The sequence below is a fragment of the Ambystoma mexicanum genome, chromosome 1p (genome assembly GCF_040938575.1).
Source record: "Ambystoma mexicanum isolate Mex_15411 chromosome 1p, UKY_AmexF1_1, whole genome shotgun sequence".
Taxonomy (NCBI): Eukaryota; Metazoa; Chordata; class Amphibia; order Caudata; family Ambystomatidae; genus Ambystoma; species Ambystoma mexicanum.
Window position 1 is genome coordinate 740,420,134 of NC_090921.1, and position 16,956 is coordinate 740,437,089.

Here is a 16,956-nt window from a genome sequence, read left to right on the forward strand (position 1 = left end):
ATTAACATCGACAAGACAATGGTGATGGAATGCTCGACCAAGAAGCCGGAAAAATTCAACTGGTCTCTAGACAAAACCACCATTGAAAAAGTCAATACGTTTAGACAATTCAACAAAAGGTTTGGCCATGCAAGAATCCCTTTTTACTAAAATCTGAAGTTTTGCAACAAAAGGTAAAGCAATAGATAGAATATTTGGTAAATTTTCTACTATCCCACTCTTAAACTTCTACAAATTAAAGGGGGTGCCTACTGTGACCTACGGCTCTGAGGCCATGCCATGCCTACCCAAAGTGCTCTGGCCCAAAATGGAGGCTTACTTTTGGAGGACGGTCTTTTGTTTGCCAAACTCAACCCCTGTCGCACTCATCCGACGAGAACTAAGTTTGCTTTCTCTTCAGGGCACGGTTGACTGTAATGTGCTTATGCTCTATAGAAAATGTGTTCTTCCAAACTGTTCCTTTCTCCACGGTCTAGTGCTTAAAGAAATTAAATCTTCTAGCTGCAAAATGCTCAACCTATGGAAAAACGAAAATTTAGAGCTACTAAAAACTATAGAGTGCACAGAAGACGAGCTGATCGACAATCCAACAAGGATAATCAAAAAAATAAAAGAGTTGGACTGGATCCGCACTCTCACCGCAGCTACCAATAACAAACTTACATCTCATTTGCCTCCAATATGGAAGAAACTAAATGTACTTCAGAACTACATCAAAAAATTCCCTAGTCTATCGGCACGCAATCTTATAATGAGAGCAAGATTGAATCTCCTTGATTCCAATGAAAAACGTCACATTAGAGGTCTGTCTCTGACTAATATCTGCAGATTCTGTGACAAAGAGAAGGAGACCATTCGCCATTTACTACTGTCTTGCCCATGTACGATGGAGATACGGCTTCCCTACATGAAATACCTTCTTCGACAATCATCAGCGTCCGACGAAGAGATATGGTGGGCAAGGATGATCAGTGGAGATCGAAAGTCATGGCAACTAGCGACTTTTAAGATCCTTCGACAGCTAATGGAAAAACTAGAACTTAAACGAAACGAAATTAATTAAGACTTTCCTTCTATTGCTTTTCTTCTTCTCCTTACGCCACCAACACTAAATGTCTCCCAACGTGAAAGGCTCTCACTAGAGTGACAAAATGTTCACAAAGGAAAACTAAAGATGTTGTAAAAAAATCAATTATTTGATTAAATTTCAACAATAAAAAAAAAACTATGGTAATCTCACATAGAACCCGTGACACAGACCAGTGCGGGAGAATTAACCTCCCCTTCAGCGAGAATGCAGAGGGGACCACACTGCAAACCCAGCGCTATGTGTGATACACACTGAAACAGTTTCCTTATCAGAAGCAGAGCCTCCAAGCTATCCCAATGTCAAGCGACATAGCAATTGATCAGGCAAGCTCTAATATGAAGTGGGACATTTTTGGGCCTCATTATGACCCTGGCGGTAGCCTTGCCGGTAGAGACGGCAGAGTCATTTTTTTTCCAGCGCCCGGCAATGGGGAATTACCGGGGCATTACTACCCCGGCAGTCCCGGTAATTCTCCTTTGCCGGGCGCCAGTAAAAATGACTCCCCATGGGAATGGGGAGGACGGTAGCACCGGCACCATTATGCTACCGTCAGAGTCTGGGGCAGGTGCCGTTCCACCCACCAGGTCAGACCTGGCAGGTGGGAGGGCGCCCGCCCGTAGAACTCTGAGTCTGCTGGTACGGTAACAATGGTGCCGGTAGCTTACTGGCACCGTTTTTACCCGATCGGCAGACACCTAATGAGGCCCAATTGATAATGATGGATATCCTCTAATAGGCACCTGCTGTTCTCCACAAGACTGAAAGTAATCACGGGGTGAATGAATAGTGGCTAACCCAGCCCGACACTACTATGTCGGAAGTGGTCTCTCCCCCCTGCCTGCAGGCTTGAGAGGTGGGGTGCAGCTTGACGTCCTGTAACATCTCTGAGTCCCTTCCCTGAATGAAAGCCCAAACACAGGACTTCCGCCAAACCTACCAAAGACATAGGGCCTCATTACAAGGATGGAGGTAGCCATGCCGCTTTTAGCGGCATGGCTACCCCCATACCGGGTACTGGGTCCGGGTTCCTGGAATGGGGAAATACCGGGCCATTCTGACCTTAGAGGGCCCAGTATTCCCCCATTCAAGGAACCCGGACCCGGTACATCCCCATTCCCATTTGAGCCCCATAGGGCTCAATGGGAATGGGGAGGATGCTAACAACAGGCCCGTTAATAACGGGCCCGTTAATGACGAGCCCGTTGTTAGCATCCTGGTCTGCTAGCGGGTCCCGCTAAAGACGCCTGGTTTTACCAGTCTTCACAGGGGTTCAACGTGGCAGCGTGATATTGGCTAGTATAAGCTATAATCCAGCCAAAATACTATATTATTCATTTATATATATTTTTTTATACTGATACTTATACATATACACTTTTAATGCATGTATAGGTCCCTGAAATTGTCAATAAGCATTTGGAAACTGTTTAAAGGTTTGACATAGTTTGCCAAGGGATTGCAAGCATTCTCTAAAGGTTCTCTTTTTAAGCTATTGAAGCGATTGACCAGCTTACCAGTGCAGCATTAAGGCCCATTATGGCCCATTAAGGGTTAATTTGGTGGTGTAACTAAGAATGATAGAATATCATAAAGCTATATGAGGTCTTGTCCATAGCCTAATGCCTGACACAAAGCATGGCTAAGCGCAAGTCCTCTGGCCGTGCCTCACCACTTGCAAGTGACACAAACGCTGCTAAAGTTCCGAAGCTTACCCAGGCTAATACAAATCTTACAGAGGCTACTTTACTGATTGAAGAAATAGAATCTCTTCTGATAGACCTGGGTGAGAATGGCGCTAGAAGCTCACAATTTACAATTGACAATGATCCTGAAAATGACTGAATAAGGAGTGTGTGTAAGGCTGGGAAAAAGGATGGTGACGAATCCTCGACCCCAAGGGATACCATAACAACAGTCCCAGAGACAGTACCCCAAGCACCGCAACTAGTTTCCGATCCATTCAAAAGCAGCAATCAAGCTATACTCACACACTATTTTTACTCAAACAAAGGGATGGGGAAACCGGGGGAATGGCACCACCCCAAGGGAAAAAGGCTCACAAGTAGTAAAATCAAGCAAGTAATTGTGTAGAGCTGGTCTTACTATACTATCTTTGAAAATAAACTGTTAGCCATAAAGGAGGCATTCCTGAATTGGTGACACCTTTTAGAAGGAGCCAGACATACAATCACTGTGTACATCGTAATTTATGTTTTTTTTAAAACTGCTCAAGCCATGAATCAATGCCATAACCGCTGGATACATTTTGGCTCAAGGTTTGACTTTCTGGTTACCTTCAAACCCAGAAGCCAAAACACCAAGGCTGATGCAAGGTACAGTGAATACCCTTTCTATCCCAGGACAAGATTGTGTCAATTGTGGAAAACCGAATGACGATCCGTGAAGAAACCCTGAGGAAAACGTATACCCAGCATATGACGACTCCTTCCTGAAGGAGCATTCCGGTCATACCGAGAAACAAGGTCTGAAGTTCCATGATCAGAAGATATGGTTACCCATTTGAGAGAGTCAAAACACCCTTTTTATATTGGTGGCATGATATTCCAGGCACAGGCCATTTTGGTGTTAAGAAAACACTAGAGAAAATACAAAGTTATGCATTGTGGAAAACCCTCAAAGTCGAAACCATGTATTATATCCAAGGATGCTCAAGCCAAGACACTGAGACAAAAACCCCAGGGGATATTGCAACCACTTCCTATACCGAACTACCCATGGCATACATGTTCTATGGATTTTGTCACTGATCTCCCCAGTGAAAACGGTTACACCGTGATCTTGACAGTTATAGATCCCTACACCAAGATGGCTCATTTCATAGTACTCTGGCAAGCAGTGAGTAAACAGTTGGGGTGAAACTGAACAATTCTTCTGCTTACAAACCTCAGAGTGATGGCCAGAGCGAGCGAGCTAATCAGGCCGTAAAACAATACCATCCCTGTTACCTGATGAAGTAAAAAAGAGGATGGACCCAATTATTACCACAGGCAGAATTTGCGTACAATGATTCACACCACTCTTCCATCTAGGATACCCTTTTTCATTTGTCATTTGGTATCCATCCTTCCTCTATTCCTGTGAATCTCCCTGGATCTTCAGATGTCCACGCAGTGAAAGAGTTTATTGCCAACATATAAAATTGATTATTAAAAGCAAAGGCACATTTATCTACCACACAAGAACTGGCATGTAGATACGCTAATAAGAAACGACAGCTGGCCTCTCCCTACAAGGTCAACGACTCAGTGTGGCTGTCAACCCTTCACATAGCACTCCCTTCTTTCAGTAAGAATCTCAAAACTTGTTTTATTGGCCAATTTGTGGTAACATATAATGAATCCAGTAGCTGTGGAGCTCTGTCTTCCAACTCATTACTGTATCCATCAGGTTTTTCACGTTTTCCTTCTGATACCCGTCCAAAATTGCTCCCTCTACCCACATCCTTTGCCGAGTAGACCTCCTGTATTGGGTCCTCAAGAGGCGCATGAAGTTCAACGCATTGTCGATTCCCCTTATCTTTCTCGCAGATTACATTACCTTGTACATTGGAAAGGCTATGGTGTGGAGGACTGGTCATGGATACCGGGCCACGACTTTATGGCTTCTAGGCTGGTACGGGCTTTCCACATCAGGTAACCTGGAAAGCCAGGTGGGGCCCCTTCTGTTTTCCCCGTCGCTTGAGGGGTTTTTGGGGAGGAGCATGCTGTTATGTCTCACTGGGGCCCCCGGTGCACTCCATGTGCTAATCCCTTCCTGTACCGCATCCCCTGGCAAATCCAACGGCAGCACCAGGGCTTCCAGAGAAGCCGATGACACAGTGCATGTCATCGGTTCTTGATCACCAGAGTAACACCAGATGCAGATAGCGCTACGCACCGCGTCATCGGGTCTCCAGCATGTACGCCCATAAAATGGGACTTGAATGCCGGAGGATGCTTGGAATGCATCAATCATGACAGGGCCAATGAGTGGCAATACACAGAGAGTGACCACGCCATGAGGTACTTTCCTCTAACCGCATGGTTTCGTTCCACCATTTGTCACAAAATCAAGTTATTTAATGCTGGGATAAAGGCAGACCCATCATTCTCGCAACTGTCATTCAGGATCCAGGCGGCAAACCTTTCAAGAATCAGGTATTTAGGTACATGTAGTTGGGTTATTAGTTTAATTGCCAGCTTAATCAAAAGGATCACGTTCAAGGTGGACAGCAGCAAGTTACCAGGTAAAGGGTGGAGGAAGGTTGGAAGGGTTCTTATGTACAAGTATATACACATCTACTTAATTATTTTGCCTTGTTTTCCTTGCTGCAGCTCCTGTCCCGATCTCTGAGAACTAGGGCATGTGTCAAGTATCACTCCCGCCTGGGAGGGCCTTTCCCCAGTATAGTCCCTATAGAGTACCTGGAGAGGGGCTCCTCTTGGGTGGGTGATGTACTGTCTTCAAGACTTCTGAGGAACACCAGAAGGAAACCTCCAGTCCTTGTCCAGCCTGACAGAGTGACTGTGTCCCCTGTCTTGCCTTTGTGACCATCAGCTGAATGGCCCAGGGTTGGGTTCCTCCCCAAGCCAGTGCATGCTGGACCTGGGGCAGTATGAAAATGATACGCTGGTCATTCTCCTGTGGTTGCTGCTGCTTGGCAGAGTCTATCGCACAATGCAGGACCCTTTCCAGCCTTCTCTAACTGGGACCCATTATGGGGAACGCCCAAAGAGCCTTCCCTAACCCAGGAACGCCAAAGCCCATTTATGCATCCCTATAAACACTAAGGACATCATAGGCAAGGGCCCCCGGGAGCTTAGCATCCACACATCTGTGAGATCTGTGGATCGGAACATGAAGTTTGTGAACTCCCCAAAACAACGTGCAATGTGGTAACCAAAACATAGCTTTAAAAAAACCTCTAGAGCTCTTTATTGTAATTATCTGCACAACAGCAGCACAGCAGCTCACCCTCTACACAGGCAGCTTACCAAGTTTACACTGGCCCCCTCTCAGCCCACATACCCCAGGCACATGGTCCAATCACAACCCAGCCCCCACTGGGCAGGTGCTACCACTGAAGGAAGACCTCCCCAGTGGAAGGAGTTACTGCACTTTATAAGCCAGGCCGTTCAGTCTGGCAGTGTGGGATGAAGGAGCCTGAGGCTCACATTTGGAGAATGCTGGAGACTGGACATGCATGGAGAGAGAGAATACTGGAGAGGTGGAGGGATGTGGAAGGTTGACAGCAGTGGAGAGGAGAGGGAGGTGGTTACAGAGTTTACAGGAGGAGGTGGTTTTAGTTGAATGGAAGGCAGAGGCTGTGGACGTTTAAAAGAAAAGATGAGGTGGTGATAATAAAAGGGAAGGATGCAGTCAGTTCAGAAGAGTGGTGGGCGGTGATAGTGGCAGGAGTGGCAGAAGTGGAAATAGACCAGTATAGGGTGGCTGGGGAAGTTGCAAGACTTGAATGGAAGAAATGGTAGTAACAGCAGTGGTGGAGGTGACAGGTAGAGTAGGCAGGTGAGGAAGTAGTGCAATCTGAAGAAAAGGAGCTGCTGAGACCTACAGAGGTGGCAACGGAGGCGATAAGACCTGTGTGGAAGGAGCTGATGAGATCACAAGAGCAGGCTGGGGTGGGGAACAAACCTGTATAGGTAGTAACTACTGAAGAGGTTAGTACTGATATCCAGGGAGTGACAGTGGTGTGCCAAGCAGAAAGTGGTGTCAATGAAGAGGTAGCGGTCAATGATAATGTAAGGAAGGTGGAATTTGCTACACTCAAAAGTGGTAGTGGCAGCAAAAAAAGGGAGGTGTGACCAAGACCTGCTTCTAGTGAGAGGTCAGAAGAGATCCAAGAAAGGTTCCCATGAGGGGGGGCAGGGTTGGATTTCACAAAAGGTGGTCAGAGGAGATGCAACCTGGAGTGGAAAAGAGAAAGAGATTGAGAGGTGGAATCAGCAGTTTGTGGAGGTGCTATTGCAAGAGGCAGATGTGTGGGAGGCTGCGAACAGACGTAAGTAGCAGTGTGAGTAAAAAGATCATAGAAGAAGTAGATGATAACATAAGGATAGAAGTGGGAAGGGAAAGATAATGGAAACACCCAATAAAGGAGTTCATAAATATGTTAATGGCCATTAGGAAGGCCAACTTCAAGGAAAGAGAAGAGCCCGAGAAAGGTGAATATGGGAAACACAAGAAGATTATTTATATGATTTTAGGGAGTACTGGGACAGTTGCATGAGGAACTAGAAGTCGCCAGGAGGTGGCAGGAAGAGCAAAGGATGACAAATAGATGACAGAAAAAACATGTGGAAGCTAGACAACTTGCATGGACAGTTTCTGGTGGGCCAGGTCGGGACCATAGGTGGAACCATATGGTAGGGTGGAGGAACACGATGGGGTCAGGAAGGAAAGTGTATGATTCGATAGGCAAGAAGGGAATAAACAGGGGAGGTCCGAGGGAGCCATGCACTGGCAGTCTACCCCTTCACCTCTCCCTGGATATCACCAAGAAGACTCCCTTTGCCATCCAACACCACAAGAGCTTTTGTGTTACAAAGTCTTGGGGTTCAGGACTCTGGTATTCTCCACCTAGCCAGTCAGCAGAATTACTGAGATACTTGCTAACAGTGGTGGGGGGAACCCTCGGAAGACAAAGATGAACTGAACATTGACTTTTCTTTTGGCAGAAGGACTGGGGAGAATGTGTGCGACCATCCAGAATTGGTGTGGCCAGAACAGGGGGCGACCTTTCTGACTTGTTTTCCACTTTAGTTTATTTAACACACTATGGGGCTCATTACGAGTATCTCAGGGTTAAATCTGTCGAGATACCACCAAACTGTAATTCTGTTATTGCCACTTTGTCAGACGGTATTGCCACAGAAAGGGGGCGGATTTACCTCCAGCTCATAGCTCGAGGTGAATCCTTCAACTTTCCCATATACTCGTAGTTGGGCGGTAGAATAATGCAGCAGTAAACGATATTAGCGCTGCATTTTACCCACAATTCCCTACTCGTAACTTCCCCATTTCTTTTTCTTGTTGGATCTCAGCCAGAGAAAATCAGACAGAAGGAAGCCCTAACCCAAAGTGTTGGTAATTAACAGCCCACCCAGTCACCATAGTAGATCATTAGGAAATAATAAACCATAGGTACCCAGACCCGGGGAGAAAGCCAACCCGACAATAGGAACATAGGTCACTTAACAGGAGTTAAAGAATACAAGTACCTGCTAATTTTGATGGATGCATGTACAAGACTGCCTCCGTTTAATGGTTATTAAAACATATATGGAAAATCCAGATGAGAGGACAGCCAATTGCCATTAAGATACAGACAGTAGCACCCAGCATTCTGTCTTTTTATAACAAATACGTATGACCTGTATTTGATTTTTATTGTATTGATGTCTGTATGAAAGAAGGTTGGATAGGGAGAGCTTCTTCTCTATCCCTGTTAGATAGGCGGTACACCATTTGCAGCCTAGGGAGGGATCCTTTTGAAGATAGGGACAGGGTGTTCTTCCAATTAGGGACAGCCTGTATGTGTGTTGTAGTTTCTCTAGAAAAAGGAGGATTGTGAGACCCTGTTAATATATTTTCCCATTGCCGTTCTGTAGTGTTGCAAGATTCTATGGGATCATTCCTCAGAGGAAAGCTAATTTTAAGGAATTAATAAATGAATCAATCAGGAAGGCTTGATAGGAGAACACATTCAGGTAAACCATGGGTTGAAACAAGGCTGCTCTAGATGCAGCCTTGAAGGAATCTAAAAATCACCCTCCACGCATTGAACAATATCCTATTATCTGGTTGTCATACGCAGATGCCATTGTGATTGTAGATCAAACGCAATAGGACTTCAACGTAGTATTATAGTTTAGGGGCAATACTCTGTTAACCATGGTCTAAGTATACATTTGACCAAAAAAAGAATTCTGACTTTTAAGTCAAATAGAAGAAATATAAATGGACTAACCAAAATACTCTATTGCAAGAGGTGATTAGTTACACCTATATTGGCATTTTAATAACAAATACAAGATCAATGTCAAATTTAAGGCTATCAGATCATGTATTCAGAAAACTGGTGGTTACTACATTGAGGGCCTGCTGCAACTGTATAAAACCAATATTGTTCTATGTATTTTGTATGGACTTGAAGAGTACAAGGCTAAAGAAACTGCCTGGTTGGGCGTATTAGAAGGAAAGTTGTGGCAGATGGCCCTTGGTTTAGCTAATTCGGTTCCTGTTGAGGCCATTTGTTATGAATTAGGACTTCTCACTTCCTACACGAGAAATGATATCCAACTGTATATTTTATGTAAAAACCTTATTCAATCAGTATAATTATAATTCCATTCATTCTTATTTTGTAAGGAGTTTTTTTTTCTGATTCCCAACAATTTTTAAAACCATGGATTAATGAGATCAAGAGGTTTCTGAATGACATAGGATGCTCATGTAGCCGTCTGATAATTTAGCTACAAAATTAAAGAAATTAAGGAAAAAGCTGCTTTTGGGACCGAAACTATCACACTGCTAAACTATTTGGTAAATCAATTTACTCGACTTAGTCCATGCAATCCTTCCCAGTGGATACTTAGTGTACTTACATAAAGAACCTACAAAATACTAAAGTGAGACGATTTATAATGTGCCTCAGAATGAACCAACTCCTTACATTATCAAGAACTGGTGCCTAGCAGGGCATGCCATCTGTGGATCGTTTATGCAGACTAGGCAATATGGAAATTGAGGCTGCTAGACATGCATTAACAGATTGCACAGCCCTTACAGACTTATATAGAAAAGGCTTCAAAAAATGAGTGCATGATTTACATTTTATTTATACTGATCAGTTCTGGGCTTATATATAGGCTGGAGGAAATTTAGTTATGAATTTTATGATGTTTTATATATTGCAAGAAGTTTTTAAGAAAATAATATGAATTCATTCTAACTGCACCGACTGTTGATTTTGAAAATGGCAGTTTTGTTATATTTTTGGAAATCATATGTATCATTTGGAGATTTTATTCTGCATATTTTAACTTAGTATTGTTGTAAATAATATCTTTTTACTGTGTTAAATGTTATAATTAACCAATAGAACACAATAAAGGCAAAAACAAAGATTAGAAAATGAATTACAATCTCTCATTGCTATGACATCACCAAAAACACTCCAAACTGCCAGCAGGCCAGCCTTTTCAGGCAACCCCTTAAGAGAAGCCTTGTTATGCTAGGGATGAAATGTACAATCCTCAAACCCATTCAGACTGCAGTCTAATAGGATTGTTGAGAGAGTGAATGTGATTATTAAAGAGGCCCTGCCCAAATGCATCCTTTCATCTAGGGGTAACTATTGTGCCATTGAGGAAGCAGGAGACTGACCAAGAGAAGGCATTTTTACAATGTTTTATTGTTACTGTGACGAATGTCAGGGATTTGTCACTGCTCCCAAGGGAGAAGCCCTTTCCCATGAGGGCAGGGAGGTGAGGCCGCTACACAATAGTCCCCTTGGGGGTGGTACTTGGCGGGTAGATCTCATGGGGAGGGAAATCCTCCATGGGACCAGTGACAACTATTCTCACTCCTCTCACCCCACACCACCCTTTTTAGTTCCCCACACTCTATATTTGTAGATTTGGAGACCCCCTCTCCGTAGACCACACTGGGACGAGTAAGAGTAAGAACTAACCAGATAGAGTGCTTTTTACAACTGACAAAAAGAAGATTGTGCAAGGAGAAAAAAGCCCACTGTGGAACCAACATAGGCGGTACAGTCAACCAAACCCAAAAGTAAACATAAAAAGGGAATAAGGACTGTACGCTAAGGCAGATCCTCCCTGGAGGAACCGAGAGCTGGAGGCTCGCCGCAGAGAACAGCGGATGCTGGCAGAGCCTCGCTGAATACGCGTGGTGCTCTGATCTGTCCTGGCTGTAGAATCAGAGGTGCGGGAGCAACCGGGTCCAGACCATGTGGTCGGAGCAAGAGACACAAGCCTAGACCTGGGAACACGGTGAGGAGATGGCGAGAGCACAGGAAGGTGTGCACAAGCTGACAACAAGCAGTGGTGGTCCCATGAAGTCACCCGAACCTGCTGGTAATGCCACGAAAGGTACATGTGTTACTATAGCGGGCGGCAGGGATTACGGAGAATGAAGGAGGCAGTTGAGGAAAATCGAGGAACCCCATCTCCCTCTTCCCAGTACTTGGGGACATTTATAAAGCAGACATATGAGGAACAGCGCCTGGCAGGTTAGTGAATCCGGCCTGGCTAAGATAAACAGCAAACATGAGAGGGGACTGGGACCGATAAATCAGCTAATAAGGTTAAAAACAATGTGCATAATGTACAGTGCAATCCACGCCCAAGGAGCAGAGTTCTTAAAGAAGAAAATAACCATCTTCCATCCAGCCAAACCACTCAGATCAAGCTACGACATTTGCCTAGAACCAAAACCATCCAATTCTTCAGTGCGCAGGACATTTAAAGATGACAACCACACTATTGGATCGAAAAGTACAGAAGAAGATGTTGACCCCCATGCTGAAGGCCGCCGGGACAGGAGAAGAAAGGCTGCGTGCGAGCCGGAAGGGCTGTGAAGAAGCTGGGAGCCGCACAGGAGCTCCTGGATCTTGGGCCGCTCAAAGAGGACTCATCGTTCTCCAGTCCGGGCCGAAAAGGAAAGCCGGCTCATGATCGCGGAGCCACGCAGGATGCTGGAAGAACATCTGGATACTACAAGTGGAAAGCGGGTGAAGGAACCACACCGCAGAGGTGCACGCAGAATTGGAGATGCTGGAAGGAACCAGTGAGTCTGCTTAAAGCAGCTGGGGACCCTGGGGCATTACGACAAGCATACCAGCAAATATGTACATGGTACGAAATTGCGGATGGAGAAAATACTTGAAGTTTGAATGCAGTCAAAGCAAAGTATAAATTCAACACCCAATAAGAAGAATGTTTGAATGCAGACAAGGCAAAGCACAAAGGCAGACCCCAATCAAGTACAGATGCATGAGATGCTGGTGTGGGGGAAATGTTTGAGCAAATATTACCTTCGACAGATATACCAAGCATCTCACGGTATATGCTATTGTGGTATAGCCAAACAACTATGAAAAGCATAAAGAATCCTGGCAGGCGAGTGCGCCAGGCTGCTGAAATTGTATATAGATTCCTGGCAGGGGGTATACCAGGCGATCTGCAAAAATACAAGAAATTCTACAGAAAGACAGTTACAGAAGGTATTGCTTAAACAAGAACTTGAGTTCAGTGAAGACACAAAGGAACTGTTACCTAAAGGGGAAGGGGACCACACCCAGGAGCCAAGGGCCTTTACCTTGGCGAACATTTTCATTGGAGTCATTCTTATACTTTTGGTTTTGAACACTTTTCAGGCACGGTCAAACATCCATGCACTGTAGAATGCAGCTATGGCTATGCCCATCAGGTCTAGCAGCGCACATAGAGGTCCACACTAAAACACCTGACGTACCTCAACACCCCTGCCACTAGCATACAGCGACTATCAACGAAAATAAATTCGGTATAGCTGGCCACATATCGACTCTTTCAACAATAGCACTCTATCGCAAACCACCAACAGCGCCCACCCATGTGCCTGACCTTTTTGGGCTGCTTAGTCGAGCCTAGCCAGCCACCTAATTCCTAGACTGGCGAAAATACACACATGCATCTCCGAATCTAAAACTTTTAGAACCTCCAGCACATTGACTATGGTCACCAAGGGCGTTCCAACCACAAAGCGCATTGAGGCCATACAAATGGGAAATAGCGCTATATTAATAACCAGTAAGTAAAAGGGGCTTTTGTAATCATGGCTCGATCACTTGGATTCAGTTGCTGTTGTGGCTGGGGACAGAGTGTAATGTCCCACTCAATCCCTCTCCATACCCCTTTGTAATTAAAGCTGACCAGCACCTCAAGGTGTTGCATTCTATATGCGGTGCCATGCCAATGTCTTGGCTCATTCATCAATTTGGGACAAATAGAAATGATTCAGGGAGATAGATGTTGGGAGGAGAGTTGCCATCTTCTCAGAATGCATTCCTCTGATACCTCCCTTAAAAATGGTTTGAAAGAAACATGTGTTTAAATTTCTGCGTGGACCAACTTTAAAGAGGAGACAAAGAACTCACTTGGCATTTCTGGCAGGACCCATCCTTCCACCTTCTTTGGGGGAATTTTGATCACCTTCTCCGTGGCCCAGTCGCCCTTCTGTTCAGGGAAGGAACAAAAAGAAAAAGCAAGTTAGCCAAAACCCCTTTTAAAAACACTGCATAAAAGTTAGCATGTTGATTTAGTACTTTTATAGGAACATGTTTAAATAGAAATATACAGGGCGGTACAATGAAACAGTAGCAACTGATGTGAAGATATAGGTGCTCTATGAACCTAATTGAGATGCTTGGGTGTGAGGCAAAAAGCTACACCCTCCCATATAACTTCCCTCATCTATTATCTCCATGTTCCCAAATGTAAATTATTATTCATTATTGTAAACTTATGTTTATGATCAATCTGCCAGTAAATTATGTACACCAGGAGGTTGGTCGTGTGTCACATTTTCAAAATGGGTTGTTTAATTGTGCTTGCACATCAAATAGAATTAGTACCACAGGATAATTTTTCCTGTTCGAATTATGTTCAAGCACATGCTGGCTTTGTCTTCCACCTTGCTCTGGATTGTCATGGGTGCTCAATGACAAGACTGATAATGCCCTCGAGAGTTGTAGACTTTCCCCTGGATTGCACCTCTACAAACAGGAACATACACGTTTGAGGGGAAGAGCCTGGTGGAAAGACAGAGGGAGGAATGCTACACTGCATTCTCCCAGGCTGAAAAGGAAGGAATAGAACAATTATTCGTGGGTAAGCTAACTTTATGTATCCTACCCCTTCCTTGTTTCCCTTGTCCTATCTTAGAAGGCTGGAGGTAAACAGGAAAGCTACATGGACACAAACTCCATCATTGAAGCCCGAGACCATGGTCCAGTAGCCCGCCTGGTACAGATTCTGAGCACCAGATGTATGGCAGGCTCAAAAGGACCCCAAAAGAAATTTGCAGGAACCTCACCCAGGTGGAACGAGGGTAATGGGCTAATGGAGAAGAGAGAGAACCTAGTCACCAGTGCAAAACACAGTTCCACAAGATAATCCAAAAACACAAGCCACGGTCAGTACCTGATGTAGTTCAAACGGTCCAGAGCACACAAACAAGCCAGGATCTAAGAAAACCAAGCCAAAAGGAAACTCACAATCCAAAGCCAGTTAAGTCCAACAGTGAGGATGAGGGGAGTTGGATGAATCCTTAGAGGATGTAATCAAGGGGCAAACATGGGTGACAAAAGCCAAGATCGCAAAGACTGGGAAAATTAGGAAATGGAGACAAACACTGCTCACCGAGTATTAATCGCAGTTGAGGAGTGGGTGTTTGCTGGGGCGTGGGCGTTTTTACTTCTGTATTGATAGAGCAGTGGTATTCCAGGAGTCGGACTGGCTATGCGTCGGGTCAAGGGATGATGTCACAGTTATTTGGGCCACTGAGACTTGTGGTTTTTCCCTGTCTTCAGTCATCTAGACACCATGACACTACCAGCGTCATCGCCTCCCTACACCTCAGGAGGCACTGCAAACGCTGGAGCATGAAAATGACCACTGCAATGCCCACATTCCCTGCGAATGGTCAAGATGGAGACAATAGAATGTGGCAACCAAAAGAGGTGCATGCACATGATGAGTGAAATCCCAGGACCTATCCTCAGGACCGTAAACCCTTGCAGTGAAGCAGGATGTCCTTCCACACCCAGGATTCCAGGACAGCCGGTACTTAACATTCCGCTGAGCTGTGAACTCTGAAGGAGGGAGGCTTTGTGTACAGATCAGTCAAGGGTGAGCACAGCTTTAAGACAGATATGGAAAACAGGGTATACCTGCCAGGCCTTTGGGAGAAACAAGTTGACTGCCACTGGATACGCGATATGAGTGATGACATAGGGGCTCAAAAGATGAGGAAGGAGTTTCCCTGCTGCTTGTATTTGGGGATGTATAGTAGACAAGGAACATAAGCACTGGTGTTAGGAAAAAGGCATATATAGTATGAACGAGACTTCAAGTGTAAATGTGTTCAGAAAACCATAAAAATAGCAAAGAACCATATAATGAAAAAATACAAAAATGCTTTATTCAATAAATATTAAAAACCACTGAATGGCTGTAATACATACAACATACATGAATAAATAATCACTGAGTCTCACAAACTCAGTAATGTATGAAAAGGACAAATAAAGTGCAAGCAATCAAAATGTGCAAAACATGCAAAAAGTGACTCTTATTCTAACGAGGTAGGAGTAGGATGTTATATGTAAAACCTGTTTACATGTTCCTTTGCAAATAGCAGAGACCGTTATTTGACATGTTTCTGTTCTTGATTCCAAAAATGGTGAACATTCCTCAGGAGCTGTCTAGTGCAGCCACTTGTTGTACAAGGGATCTGTAATGAGATATCCTTAGTGCTCTCTGGACAGTTTACAGAGCTACTGTCTCGAGCAAACACTTGATGTTTTCTACACTATAGAATACCAAGAAAGACAAATACATAGCCTTAGTGCTATTAGTCTATACGATGGGGGTAAAAATGATCAATATACTCCTCTAGTCCATTCCAGAGGGTGATAAAAATCAAACCAATTACCTTGGGTGGACTGTGGTGTAGTTCTCATAAGTAGATCACAGGAAGGGTTTGGCGGCCATGCGTTAAGGAGTGGGATTCCAGAGCTCTAGCATGATCCACCACGTGATCCTTGATAGCTGGTGGAAAACACAACAGCACCACCTGAAATTGCACAGAGAGGCGTCCGAAGGTCCAGAGGTCAGCTGGTAGAGAACCCAAGAGAAATCGGCTGGGTTAAGGCCAGGAGTGAGGGCGAAGCGACCGCAGCGCCAACATACAAAATGGCGGGCGCAACACGTTGAACAGGCTTAGAGCTCCGCAGCAACAACATCAAGGGGAGCGGCGCGAGGAAGCATTGTGGCGAGGCACACATCCCAACACCGGAGAGGGCGCAGGTGCCTGGACGAACCTCCCGGCCGGCGACTAGGCAACTTTAATCACCTTAGAACAGAGGGATAAAGACCGGGTCCACCGCTTGACGGAGAGCCGCTGAGGAAGGTGCAGAGGTGCGCAGCCAGGGACGGGAGAACAACAGGAGTAGCCTGCAGCCCCAATCGGAGATCCAGATCCATACCCAGAAAAGGCGACAAGGACACTAGGGTGGAACGGAGCCACAATTGAGAGGCACACCTATTAGAGCGACCAGGGGAGCTCGCTGCACCAACAAACCGGTTCCCTCCCTCCTCTGCCCCTACCTTTCCAGCATGGACCAGGGCGAGGACTGCGCCGACTGCCCCAACGCCCGAGTGTAAGGAGCCCCCGGCAGCAAGGCGACGGGCCACAGGTACAGCAGGTAGTGTTCCGTGCATTGCGAGTGGCGGCCCCTACGTGACCTGGGGCCACGAGAGGACTGCGGGCTTGCATCCGGGAGAACGCATGTGAGGGAGGACACGGCGCCATAACAATTCAGGGGGATCGGCCGCCTCCGGGGACATAGACCACTAACACTGGGGACAGGATAAAAAGGCCTGCTGCATTGAGCCACCTCCCACCATCCGGGACTCCCATCTAGTCGGCAAAACGAGGAAAGACGGGCACAGGGAGACGAACGGCACACACAGCGAAGGAGAAGCCCAGCCCTGCACCAAGGGGCACTGCGAAGCGGAGGCCCAAACTAAGAGGCCAACGAGAATAGAGCAGCATGCAAT

At 45.5% G+C, this 16,956-nt stretch overlaps 1 protein-coding gene across 1 annotated transcript in view; it reads right to left on the bottom strand.

Annotated features, from left to right (window-relative positions):
* Positions 1-16,956, bottom strand: part of LOC138563770 (methanethiol oxidase-like) — a 421,550-nt gene that overhangs the window by 79,168 nt on the left and 325,426 nt on the right. Inside the window, exon 7 of the mRNA XM_069642864.1 lies at positions 13,272-13,350. Within this exon, the coding sequence (XP_069498965.1) occupies positions 13,272-13,350 (79 nt within the window). The remainder of the gene's footprint in view (positions 1-13,271; positions 13,351-16,956) is intronic.